This window comes from Rhineura floridana, chromosome 8 (genome assembly GCF_030035675.1).
Source record: "Rhineura floridana isolate rRhiFlo1 chromosome 8, rRhiFlo1.hap2, whole genome shotgun sequence".
In the NCBI taxonomy this organism is placed as follows: domain Eukaryota; kingdom Metazoa; phylum Chordata; class Lepidosauria; order Squamata; family Rhineuridae; genus Rhineura; species Rhineura floridana.
In genome coordinates this window covers 135,962,381-135,975,093 of record NC_084487.1, presented here as the reverse complement: position 1 = coordinate 135,975,093, position 12,713 = coordinate 135,962,381, and the positions used below count along the sequence as shown (strand labels likewise).

Below are 12,713 nucleotides of genomic sequence, written 5' to 3'. Positions count from 1 at the left end.
CCTCTGCTTGAAGACATCCAGTGAAGGGGATCCCACCACCTCCCTAGGCAGTCGGTTCCATTGCCGAACCACCCTTACTGTCAAGAAGTTCTTTCTAATATCCAATCTGAATCTACGCTCCTGCAACTTAAAACCATTAGACCTAGTCCTATCCTCTGGGGCAGCAGAGAACAAATCTGTACTCTCCTCTATGTGACAGCCCTTCAGGTACTTAAAGAGTGCAATCATATCACCCCTCAGCCTTCTCTTCACCAGACTGAACATGCCAAGTTCCTTCAACCTTTCCTCATAAGACTTGTTCTCCATACCGGCTATCATCCTCGTCACCAGTCATCACCAGTCATCTTTCAAGTTCATCACTGATACAGGGGACTTTGATTCCAACACACAGCCAAAGATTTCCACAGCAGGCATTTAATGAGCGGTTTACAGTTAAAAACATTAAAAATAACTACACACATTTAAAACCATACCATAAAAACCGATAGGCAAGTTAAAAATGCTGTTTAAATGCTGTTAAAAATGCCTGGGAGAAGAGAACAGTCTTAACCTGGCACCAACACTTTTATCTTTTTGGTGCCAGGAGCACCTTGTCAAAAAGATCATTCCATATTTTGGGGGCCACCACTGAGAAGGCCCTCTCCCGTGTTGCCTGACTCCCAGCTTCCCTCAGAGTAGGCAGCCGGAGGAGGACATTTGATGTTGAGCATAGTGTACGGTGGGTTTGTGTCGGGAGAGGCATTCCATCAGGTATTGTGGTCCCAAGCCATGTAAGGCTTTATAGGTTAAAAAAAGCGCCTTGAATTGGGCTCAGAAACATACAGGCTGCCAATGCAAGTGGGCCAGAATCGGTTTTATATGTTCCAACTGTCTGGTCCCTGTTACCAATCTGGCCACTGCATTTTACACAAGCTGCAGTTTACGAACTGTCTTCACCAAGGAAGAGTACCGACGATCGGCTCGGGCTTGCAGGAATAGCGTAAGGAAAGCTAAAACCCAGAATTAGCTGAGGCTGGCGAGGGAAGCGAGGAACATCAAAAAGGAGTTTTTCAGATATGTTCGAAGCAAGAGAAAGACCAAGGAAACGGTGGGACTGCTGCTCAATGAGGATGGCAAAATGTTGACAGACAACAAGGAAAAGGCAGAACTGCTCAACGCCTATTTTGCCTCCGTTTTCTCCCAGAAAGGGAACAGTGTGCAACCTTGCATCAGTAGCAATCTCAGTAAGGGGTCGGGATTGCAGTTCGAGATTGATAAGGAGATAGTCAGGAAATACCTAGTTAACCTAAATGAGTTCAGATCTCCAGGGCCTGATGAACTGCATCCCAGAGTATTGAAGGAACTTGTGGATGTACTCTCGGAACCTCTTGCCATCATCTTTAAGAAATCCTGGAGAACGGGAGAGGTGCCGGAGGATTGGAGACAGGCAAACGTCGTCCCACTCTTTAAAAAGGGTAAAAAAGAAGATCCGGGGAATTACAGGCCGGTCAGTCTGACTTCAATAACGGGAAAGATATTAGAACGGATAATAAAAGTGTCCATTGGCAACTATCTAGATGACAATGCTGTGATTAGTAGGAGCCAGCATGGGTTTGTCAAGAAAAAATCCTGTCAAACTAATCTCATCTCTTTTTTTGATCGGGTCACTAGCCTAGTAGATGGTGGAAATGCTGTAGATGTCATCTATCTAGATTTCAGCAAAGCGTTTAACAAAGTCCCCCACGACCTTTTGATTAGCAAACTGGTCAAATGCGGACTACATGGAAATACTGTCAGGTGGATTCACAACTGGTTGGAAAACCGTACTCAAAGAGTAGTCGTCGGTGGCTCTGCTTCAGACTGGAAGGAGGTTTCGAGTGGAATGCCACGAGGTTCTGTCCTGGGGCCGATACTCTTCAACATTTTTATCAATGACTTAGATGATGGGGTGGAGGGAAGCCTTATGAAGTTTGCGGATGATACAAAACTGGGAGGGATAGCTAACACAATGGAAGACAGGAATAAAATCCAAAGGGACCTGGATAGACTAGAAAATTGGGCTGAAATTATTAAAATGACATTCAATAAAGACAAATGCAGGATTCTGCATTTAGGCCACAAAAACAAAATGCACGGGTACAGGATGGGAAATACCCGGCTTAGCAGTAGTGCGTGTGAGAAGGACCTTGGAATTGTAGTGGATCGCAAGTTGAACATGACCCAGCAGTGTGATGCTGCGGCAAAAAAGGCAAATGCGGTTTGGGGATGCATAAACAGAGCTATAGTTTCCAGGTCGAGGGAAGTAATAGTCCCACTAAATTCTGCATTAGTCAGGCCTCATCTGGAATACTGCATTCAGTTCTGGGTGCCTCATTTTAAGAAAGATAGAGACAAGTTAGAGCGGGTTCAGAAGAGCCGGTATGGAGAACAAGTCTTATGAGGAAAGGTTGAAGGAACTTGGCATGTTCAGTCTGGTGAAGAGAAGGCTGAGGGGCAACATGATTACACTCTTTAAGTACCTGAAGGGCTGTCACATAGAGGAGGGTACAGATTTGTTCTCTACTGCCCCAGAGGATAGGACTAGGTCTAATGGTTTTAAGTTGCAGGAGCATAGATTCAGATTGGACATTAGAAGGAACTTCTTGACAGTAAAGGCAGTTCGGCAATGGAACCGACTGCCTAGGGAGGTGGTGGGATCCCCTTCGCTGGATGTCTTCAAGCAGAGGCTAGATAGCTATCTGCGGGAGATGCTCTAGCTGTGGATTTCCTGCTGTGAGCAGGGGGTTGGACTCGATGGCCTACAAGGCCCCTTCCAGCTCTCTGATTCTATGATTCTATTCTATGATTCTATGATTCAAAGGCAGCCTCACGTAAAGCGCATTGCCGTAATCTAACTTGGAGGTTACCAGAGCATGGACAACTGAAGCCAGGTTATCCCTGTCCAGATAGGGGCGTAGCTGGGCCACCAACCGGAGTTGGTAGAAGGTACCATTCTCCCAATGAAGGAATGTAGAAAGCACCTCCCCCAAGAATTAGCATTTGCACCTGTAGTTTTAAACTTGTTCATAAACCACCTGGAGTTTGGAGGCAAGCAGTCACTGGTATCAAAAGCCACCAAGAGATCAAGTAAGAATAACAGGGTTGCACTCCCCCTGTCCTTCTCGTGATAAAGGTCATCCATCAGGGCTCCCAAGGCCAATTCAGTCCAGGCCTGAACCCAGACTGGGATGGGTCAAGATAATCTGTTTCATCCAAGAGTATTTGCAATTGCTGCGCCACAACCCTCTCTTGCAATTCTCCCTTCCCCATGCACAACTTTTAAAGATGCAGAAGACCTCTTGGTTGCCAGGCCCAGCCTCCAAGAGGTCTTCTGTAGCTTTAAAAGTTGTGCAGGGGGAAGTGAGAATTCCACCTTGTGGTTTTTCCCAGAGCTTGGAAAAGTTACTTTTTTGAACTACAACTCCCATCAGCCCAGTCCAGTGGCCATGCTGGCTGGGGCTGATGGGAGTTGTAGTTCAAAAAAGTAACTTTTCCAAGCTCTGGTTTTTCCCATTATAGTGTTGAGAAAACCTGAACTTGGCTGAAAGTTCTCCTCTTAAAGATGCAGAGTCATTCTCAGGCCTTGAGCCTGGCAACCCTATATAGGATATAATTAGGTAAGATAAGGTCTGGTTGCAGCTGTACCAATTTGTGGGCGGGAGGGGGGAGAGAAAAAATATGACCCTTTATAGTACAAAGATCCATCAATCTCCTTTTTTTTTTACAATAATTTTTATTCAAATTTTCATAAAACAAACAAAACAAAATCATAAAACATTCAAAGACAAAAAACAAAACAAAACAAAAATGATTAAACAAAAAAATAAAATGTTGACTTCCCATTTGTCGCAGATCAGTTATAGGTCTACAATATATAACAATCCTGTCTCTTAAATTATATTATAAAATCACTTTCCTCCAGTAGTTATCTTAATTAATCATCAAATCTCATAAACATTACTTTATTCTTTCCACAAAAAGTCAAAGAGAGGTTTCAATTCTTTAAGAAATATATCTATCAATTTTTCTCCAAATAAACGTGTCGATTAACCCATCTCGTTAATAATAATAATAATCTTATTGTCATAACCATAGTCCAAATAAACATATCGATTAATCCATCTCATCAAAATCTGTTAGGTCCAATAATTTCAATAGCCATTATTCCATTATCCCTATTAATTCCATCTTCCATCTTCAATAGTCCTGTTAAGTCCAATAATTTCAGTGTCCAATCTTCCATTATCAGTATTCCATAATAATCTTGCTGTCATAGCCATAGTCATATAATAAGAGTCTGATGGGAATTTCCTCTATCCCAAATATTTTCTTGCCATCGATTCTGAATAAGTTGCTGAAATATTGTTGTAAAGTCATATCTCTGTTCTTCTTTTTTACAAAATGCACTGGCTCATCTCTTGAGAGTTTTTCCATTGTCACATGGCTGCAGTTAATTCCATAGATTTTCTCTATATCAAGCTCCATCACGTCATTCCAGTCCAGAAAATTATCCAAGCCATTGATAACTTTATCTCTAATATCTTCATTAATTTCTTCAGAGATAACGTTAAATTCCAAACAGTAGATTTTATTTCTAATATCCATAAACTCCAGATCTTTTTCCAATTCCACATTTGTTCCAATCTCCAGGGCTTGTATCTTCCCTTTATTTTTTCTTTTCTCATCTCTGATCTCATTCTCCTCTCTCACAGGATCCCCTATTTCTTTAAGCTCCTGCGTCATTTTGCCCAGTTCAATTTTCAGCTCCTTACTGCCCTGTCGCAGGGTTTGTTTCGTTATCTCAATCTCATCCATTATTTTCTGAAACATAATTACTTGCAGATTCTCAGCCACTTTCTTGATTGCCATTTTTAAAACCACGAAAATAAAACAAAACAAAAATAAAGAAGAACCACTTCCAGGCTTGATGACATCACAGTATAAACAGAGCAGCCTGCCTTATCTCTCTATGTTCAAGAATACAAAACAAATTTAGTTCCCAGCATCAAAACAGTTAGTGGCGTCGTGAAGAAGCAGATTCGTCAAAATAAAATAGACCAAAAAGAGAATAGTCCCAGACAATATAATGTTCCAAAGTTCATATTTTTTATTTTTTTCTCCTCGGAATAGAAATCCCTCTTCTGTTTATATCTTTAGAATGCACTTCCAGGACAGCTTTTTGCAATAGAAGCAGAGATAAGCTGTTAATTTCGTGAATAACAGAGAAGAGTTATAGCTCACCCAGAAGTTCTTTAAAGCTGATTCATTTGACAAATCTCTTTTTGCTGCAACAATTTAAACCAAGTAAAAAAAAAGATAGAAAGAAGGGTGCTTGCCTGTTAGTCCGTTTTCTCTTTGAAGAAAAGATAAACATGTCGCATTAATCAGATAGAGCTTGTTCGGAAGTCCATCCGGCATTGCTGGCTGGACCTTTTCTCATAAATTAATGAAATCCAGTCCTCCCAACAAAAACAGGCTTTTGAGGTTGATCTCTACGTTTCTCCCTGCCTGGGAGAAATTTCATCAGTCAAAAAAAAAAATGTTCTGACTGATTTATATCTGAAAAAGCTTCTTCTGAGGCGGGAGCCTGTCTCAAAAGCAGGCACAAGCGAAGTCACCCTTCCCGGAAGTCCAGATCCATCAATCTCCTTAAGGTAAGTAAAATGTGATACATGTAATACAAGGACTGACCTGCAATCCAGTACTTGTCTACTCAGAAGTAAGTCCCATTGGGTTTAATGGGACTTACTCCCAGGCGAGTATGTATTGTGCAGCGGGGTGGGCGGTACACCAGCAGGATCCCCAAACTGCCCTTCGGGCCCAACCTCCAGTACATGCAATCAACAAACTTAGTCCTAAGTAGAGGAGGTCTGGTAAAAACAGGACTCCCGATAGATGACTGCCACACCCCCTCCCTGCCTTCCCACCCTCGGCTGCTGTGCATAACGGAAACCCGGTGGACACATGGCCTCAAGAATGTGAGCTGAGGCCTCATCCAACCAGGTCTCTGTAATACATGCCAGGTCTGCCTGTCCATCCAAGATTATATCATGGATGTGTGATGTTTTTTGTCGGTAGGAATCCTGCATCCCCCAGTTATCGTCTGGTTTTGGACAGACCCGGAACATGGGATGGATACTAAGCATCTATCCCGTGTTCCCCTAATCTGGCATGGTCTGCCCTCAGTACCACTCCAGCGTCTGCCGCCCACTCTTTCAATGGTTTGGACCCCTATCCTCCCTGTCACCCCCCCCTCCGACTTACACATGCCCCTATCCCAGACCGCCGGTCAGACAGGCCACCCACCCTAAAGCAATAATAACCGGAGACCCACCTCTATAACACTCTGAGACTGTTAAATTAATTAAAATTAAAATTAAAATTAAAATCAATACAATTTCCATCACATCCATACATCCACACATCCATACATCCCCACAATCAACATAAATCAGCACAATAGTCCTGGTATTGGTAATGGTGGCAATAATAAGAAAACAGTCCTATGCAGTAGCAGGGCAGTTCATAAATGGTGCTCACAGGCAGGGCTTACAAGCGGAGTACAGTCAAGGTTGTAATAATTCACAGTCAAGGCCCACAGCCACGAATGCTGGTGACCGCAATGATACAGCAGCTGATAGTAAAAAGCGGCATCAACTCCAGTCAATAAGCAAGAGGCTAAGGTCCAGACTGCAATAGCGGCCACATTCCAGCAGATGGCAGACGACAGCAACAACAGCCGTAGCATAGGACAGCAGCGGCTCGAGACGGCACAGGACTGTAGCCCCGCACCAGGCAAGGGCGGGGCGTCCAAATCCAACGGCAATCCAAGGCCGCAGCGCCGCAACCCCGCTCAGCGCGTTTGGCCTCAGCAGCCAACGGCCCAGGAACAACAAAACGGCGGCGGTCCCACCGGAGCAGCAGCACGGCAACACTCGCGCCCGAGCGACGATGGCAGTCCAGGAAGGGCGTGGCACAACCACCCGCCACAACAGCAAGCAGTAACCGCAGCCCAGTCGCAGCAATCCAGGAAGGATCCAGGGGAGCGCGGCGCCGCCCACGCCCGGCCACAACGGCAGAGCGGCAGCACCCGAGACCGCGGCGCCGGAGGCCACAAGAAGAAGCATGGCAACCCCACGCAGCCACATGGCAAAAGCCAACAACGGCCACACACACACAGCCAGCCTTGTACCAGCAGACAATAACATTGGCAGCACAGGTACAGTGGTAGATGGTAGATGGTAAACAGTAGGCGACAGATAGTAATTTTAGAAGATAAAGTACGGAGCTCCTACTTGAACATAAATTTAAAATTTAAAATAAATTTAAAAAATCTTCGTTGGATATTCTTCAAAGCAAAAGGGATACAGAATCCTAAATCCCAAAACAGAAAGGATTGAAATCCAAAGAGCTGTCTACTTTGATGAAGGTCATGGTGCATTGCAACTAGAAGGGGCACCATCCCAAGACCACAACAGTGAAGAAGATGAAGTAGAAATACCATACAGCACTACAGATTACAGCAACATGCCAGCACTGGAGGACAGAGAGGAATCAGAGCAAGAAGGGGAACCTGCACAGCCAGAAGGGGCAGCAGAGAGTCCTGCACCAAGATGCTCTAATTGCACCAACAGAGGTGTACCTCCACTGAGACTGTCCTACCTTTCAAGAGATGATGAACTTCCAGAGCCAGAGACTTGGAAAGATATTGAAACTGTAGTCAAGCATACAACAGTCAGTACACTCTTGAGTGTCGCTGCCAAGAAGAAGATGCAAGTAGAGCAACTAGAAATAAAACACGCTGCAAGAGCATGCAATGACGAACTGAACCAAATGCTCTTGAAACAAGGCTATAAAAGAGGCGAAGCAAACAAATGCCTATATAGCAGATTCAAGAACAACAAATGGACTTATATTTTGATTTATGCAGATCATTTACTATTGGCTTATGAGAATCCACAAGACAAGTAAGAGTTAGTAAATAATCTAAGCAAGGAAGTTGAAGTGAAATGTCTAGGCGACATCACATACTGGAATACAAATTGAAAGAGAGGGCGAGGGATCGTTTCTGCTAAACCAAAAACAAAAGACTCAAGACCTACTTGAGAGTCTAGGGCTGAAGGATGCACATCCAGCACCTACACCAATGGAAGTAGGATGCTTGAAACCAGACCAGAACAATCAACCCTCAGAAGACAACGAAAGGTACAGACAAGCTATAGGGAAACTCCTGTACATCAGCACAATAACCAGACCAGATGTGGCGGTAGCAGTGGGATACCTTTGCAGAAAAACCAGCTTGCCAAACAAGAAAGACTGGGAAGCAGTCAAGAGAGTGGCAAGATATCTGAAAGGCACTGCAAACTTGAAACGAAAGCTATCAGCTACTCGAGATCCTAACCTTCTAGGATATGCTGATGCTATCTTTGGTGTCTCCAGCCCAGTCAGCAAGTCAACCAGTGGAAACTTGTTCTACTATGGACAGTCACTTATCGGCTGGACAAGTCGAAAGCAAGAGACTGTAGCACATTCATCTACTGAGGCTGAGTACGTATCAGCTGAAGATGCAAGGAAATGCTGTGGCTACGCAAGCTTCTGGGAGACTTGGGCATATCTGAACCAGAGCCTATCAGAATACTTGAGGACAATCAAGCCTGCATGAGACTCGCAGAATCAGAAGGGCAAAGTTCTTGCATGAAGCACATTGATGTGAAGTTCCACTACCTCAAGGACATAAGGGAGAAAGGACTTCTAGAGATGGCCTACTGTCCAACAGAAGAGATGACAGCTGATGCTTTGACCAAACCATCGGGCAAAGTCTGACACCAGAAACTACGAGGCAAGATTGTAGAATGAGCCAAGTTCTCGTTGAGAAGGGGTGTTGGAATGTATGAGGTTCAACTCCAACTTGGTGGGTTGAGGGTGCATGGGGTTAATAAGGGTAGCTAGAGAGCTAGACCTCTTCCTGGTTGAGGCTATACCGATCCCTTTGATCCTGCCGCCTCTTCCCTTCCTGCTAGGCTGATAAGCAAAGGAATGTTGATCTCAGTTCCTTCCCGCCTTCCCAAGTCAGTGTTCTCTTTCTCTCAAGAGGGGAGCAGACATCTTCTCTTTGTCTCTCCTCTCAACCAGGATGAGGGCGAGTACTGGACCAGTGCTCGCTGCTCCAGCATAGCCAGTTAAGCTAGATATAGAACTCTTTCCTATCAAGCATGTACTTCCAGAATAAAGTAGTTGTTTCTTATTTGAAAGCTTAAAGTCTCTGTCTGACTAATTTGTAGGGAAGGTAGAATCTTAGCAAAGATTCAAACACACACACACAGCTCGCTCAATACTTTCTGTTCTGCAGCACTATGCAACTTTGCTATGCATCTCAATAGAGAGAAATTCCGACAGGTTGTGGGGCCCAGCCATGCAAATGGAGATTTGAGCAATTAAAGGAGCTGTAGTGTTTGAATCAAGGAAGCTAAAATAGAAACCTTCAGTGAGCTTCATGGCTGTGTGGGGACTCGAACCCTGGTCTCCCAGGTCGTAGTTCTAGGATAGGTAAAACTGACCACTTTAAAGCTCTCCCCTCAAAGAGTTCTATAGGTTTCAGTGGGTGTACTCTAGGTATGGCTGTCTAGATCTAATCCATGGTGTTGGAACTGTTCCAATATATTTCAAACTGCCTTGTTTTAGGGATGACAATTTCACAATAACAAGTTTAATTAGAGACTTAAAAGAAAAGAGAACAGGGATGCCAGACTATCTTTATTCAGTGCTCTCACACTTCAATACTGATTTCAGTAAAAATGTTAAAATTTAAGTCACAGGACAATAGAGTTTATAGAAGAACCTGTGGGTCAGACAGAGGCTTTGGGGACAAGAAGGGAGAATGATCAGGACCTTGCCCCTGACTTGTAATGAGACTGAAAAACCAGCACGATTCCCATAGGAGCTTTTACTGTAGTGTCGATATGCTGTGTTACCATATTCTCAAGGAGTTTTAGGATAACAAAATGGTTTGTGTGGAGCCTTCTTTAATCTCATCAATACTACTGCCAAATGGAGATGGGGTAGACTCAAGTTGTTTTTCTAGGAATGAAGACTGGAGGCACAACATTTGGGGCACTTAATAAAGCTGCATACTTTTCAGTCCATACATTTAAGTGAGGAGGAAGGGAAGAGTCATAAAATGTGTTTTAGTATATTGCCTTGGGACAGGGAAGTCCATTTGGAATACTCATTGGCACAGGCATATTAAGCATGGAGCAAAATTTACAGCCAAGATACCATGTTACTTTCAGCCATTTCTTATCATAGGGTTGGATGCTACTATGTCCTACTCAGTAGACCCACTGAAATTAATGAACCCAAGTTACTCATGTCTATTAACTTCAGTGAGTCCACTCTAAGTAGGACTAGCACTGAATGCCACCCATAGTGTCCCACTGTGATGCTGTACCATCTCTGCAGCCATTCTGCCTTCTGTGCTATTCAGTAAGGCCACTCGTTGATTTAGCATGCCCCAATCTAAACACTGGTTTTTAAAAATAAATTGACTCTGGGCTTCATTTCCCAACAGTATAGAAGGATTTCAAATTTAAGAAAGCATATTTCTAAACAGGTTAAACCATCAAACAAAATAGGAGGACATTGCTCCAGCAAGCCAAGTCTAATTCAAATTGCATAGCCATGTGACATATTATTGGCAGACACACATTGTACTATACATGTGGCAAATACAGCACTCAAAGCCCAAGGAAGTCAACTGCCCCTCTCATTTAGAAAAGATACTTGGGTTGGGTTGTTGCAGACATACAGTTAAAGTCATCTGCATGAACAAAAAGGGGATATGGCCAATATGTTAGAGATGCATGGGGGAGGGGGCAATGGCAGAGCCCCATCACATTTGAGAGGAGAAAGGATGTGCACTATCTGGAAGAAGGTTGCTCAGATTGAGGAGAGGAAAAGAAGTGGACCCCATTGCTGCAGTCTGCTGGCCTAAGAAAAGGCCCAGGCGATACACATTTGAATTCATGAGATCGTTGCCAAGCAGAAGGACACCAAGCTGCTTCTGAATTTCTTGTAGAACCTGGAGTTGACTCTGCTGGTTGAGGAGAAGCATGTCAACATTCTCCCTCATCTTCCTCACTGTGTGGAAAGAAAAGAGTCATTTCTCCCCCAGTCAAATCACTGTCCAATAAGCCCACAGAATTTCCTACACTTACATTCTTCTAGCATTAACCCTGAATGATCCGGCACCTTCTCCTCTGCTCTCCTGCTTTGCTCTGCATTACGGCATGCTGGAAGTGAGGAGAAAGAGAAAAGAGAATACATGCTCCAGATTCCAAAGTCTCAGAAGTTTAGGAAAAGTGGTAGTATTCAATGCTAGTCCTACTCAAAGTAGATCCATTGAAGTGAATTGACATGACTAACTCCTGAGTCCCAATGGTTCTACTCTGAATAGGACTTAGTTTAATACAACCCATGGAAGTTTGGAGCAGCTAGTTTGTGAAATACCTAAATATTAGCTTTTCATTCAATTAGTTTCTGCATCAATGAAGATGCAAAAATGATGCATATTCATAATATAATATAAACAAGCTTTGCCTTAACTGACCGTCCCGATTTAACTGCAGTCTCAGACAACCCTCATCCTTTTTGTCTATGAATATATGCCTGAAAGCAGGGGCAAAGTTTCTGGGGTTTCGGTTCACAATCACTGCTCTTCGCTACATTTACCCATCTATTCTGCTTGTTAAAGATTCATCTGTTTCACAAAAACCTAGTTGAGATTAATAACATGGATCATTCAACACAGTAACCCAAGTAAGAGATTTCAGAATATTGTTGATTCTAGTTCTCTCTCTCTGTATGTCTGTGTAATATCTAAATAAACAGCAGCATCTGTTAGACAGAGATCAACTATACCTGTTTCAGGACTGAGCGATATCTCTGTGGCATGGATTTCCTGATGCTTAATGAGATTTTTATGTAAAACAAATGTCTTATTGCACTTCATACATCTGTAGGGTTTCTTGTCTTCAAAATTATCATGTTTTGGATGCTTTGAGACACAACTGATGTTCTTGCTATTACTTGATTTCTTTGGTATGTGGGTCTTACTGTGGACTAGAAGGTTTGATCTTTGGCCAAACATTTTCTCACATTCATTACACTTGAAGGACTTTCCTTCATTGTGGGATCGCTGATGTATCATAAGGCTTGATTTCTTACTGAAATTCTTCCCACAAGTCAAGCATTTAGAAGGTCTCTCCTTTTTATGGATCTTCAAGTGTTTCATCAGAGCCGTTTTCACTTTAAAGCTCTTCCCGCATTCACTACATTTACAGGACTTCATGCTTGCTGACACTTTTGGATGGCTAACAATAACGTTCAGTGTTTTGGGACTTTTTGCATGGTAGACAATCTTGCTGCTTTTTTTTCTTATCTCAGGTTTTCCAAAAGCTTTACACCAATCAAAACTTTGCAGCTTGTTTTGTGAGGATGTCATCCATTCAAGAGTATGTCTTTAACATCACTCATAAGTCTTCCTTGGCATGACTCTTGCAACAGATGGAATTAAAGAAAGAAAGGTTGCTAACACTTTTTTCATACACCAGGGGAGGGGAAAAAAGAAGACAACTTGATGGGTTAACCAACGGTTGGTTGAAGAGGGTTAGTTGAAAGAGCCTGCAGACAGATGGAAA

At 43.2% G+C, this 12,713-nt stretch overlaps 1 protein-coding gene across 3 annotated transcripts in view; it reads right to left on the bottom strand.

Moving 5' to 3' along the window:
* Positions 1 to 9,758: 9,758 nt before the first annotated feature.
* The window catches only part of LOC133390057 (zinc finger protein 184-like), a 28,921-nt gene continuing 25,966 nt past the window's right edge, over positions 9,759 to 12,713 (bottom strand). For all 3 annotated transcript variants that reach the window (XM_061637914.1, XM_061637913.1, XM_061637912.1), the window contains exons 2-4: positions 11,935 to 12,696; positions 11,232 to 11,306; positions 9,759 to 11,154 (exon numbers count right to left, since the gene is read on the bottom strand). In XM_061637914.1, coding sequence (XP_061493898.1) covers positions 10,907 to 11,154; positions 11,232 to 11,306; positions 11,935 to 12,517 — 906 coding nt within the window. In that variant the 5' untranslated portion in view covers positions 12,518 to 12,696 and the 3' untranslated portion in view covers positions 9,759 to 10,906. The remainder of the gene's footprint in view (positions 11,155 to 11,231; positions 11,307 to 11,934; positions 12,697 to 12,713) is intronic.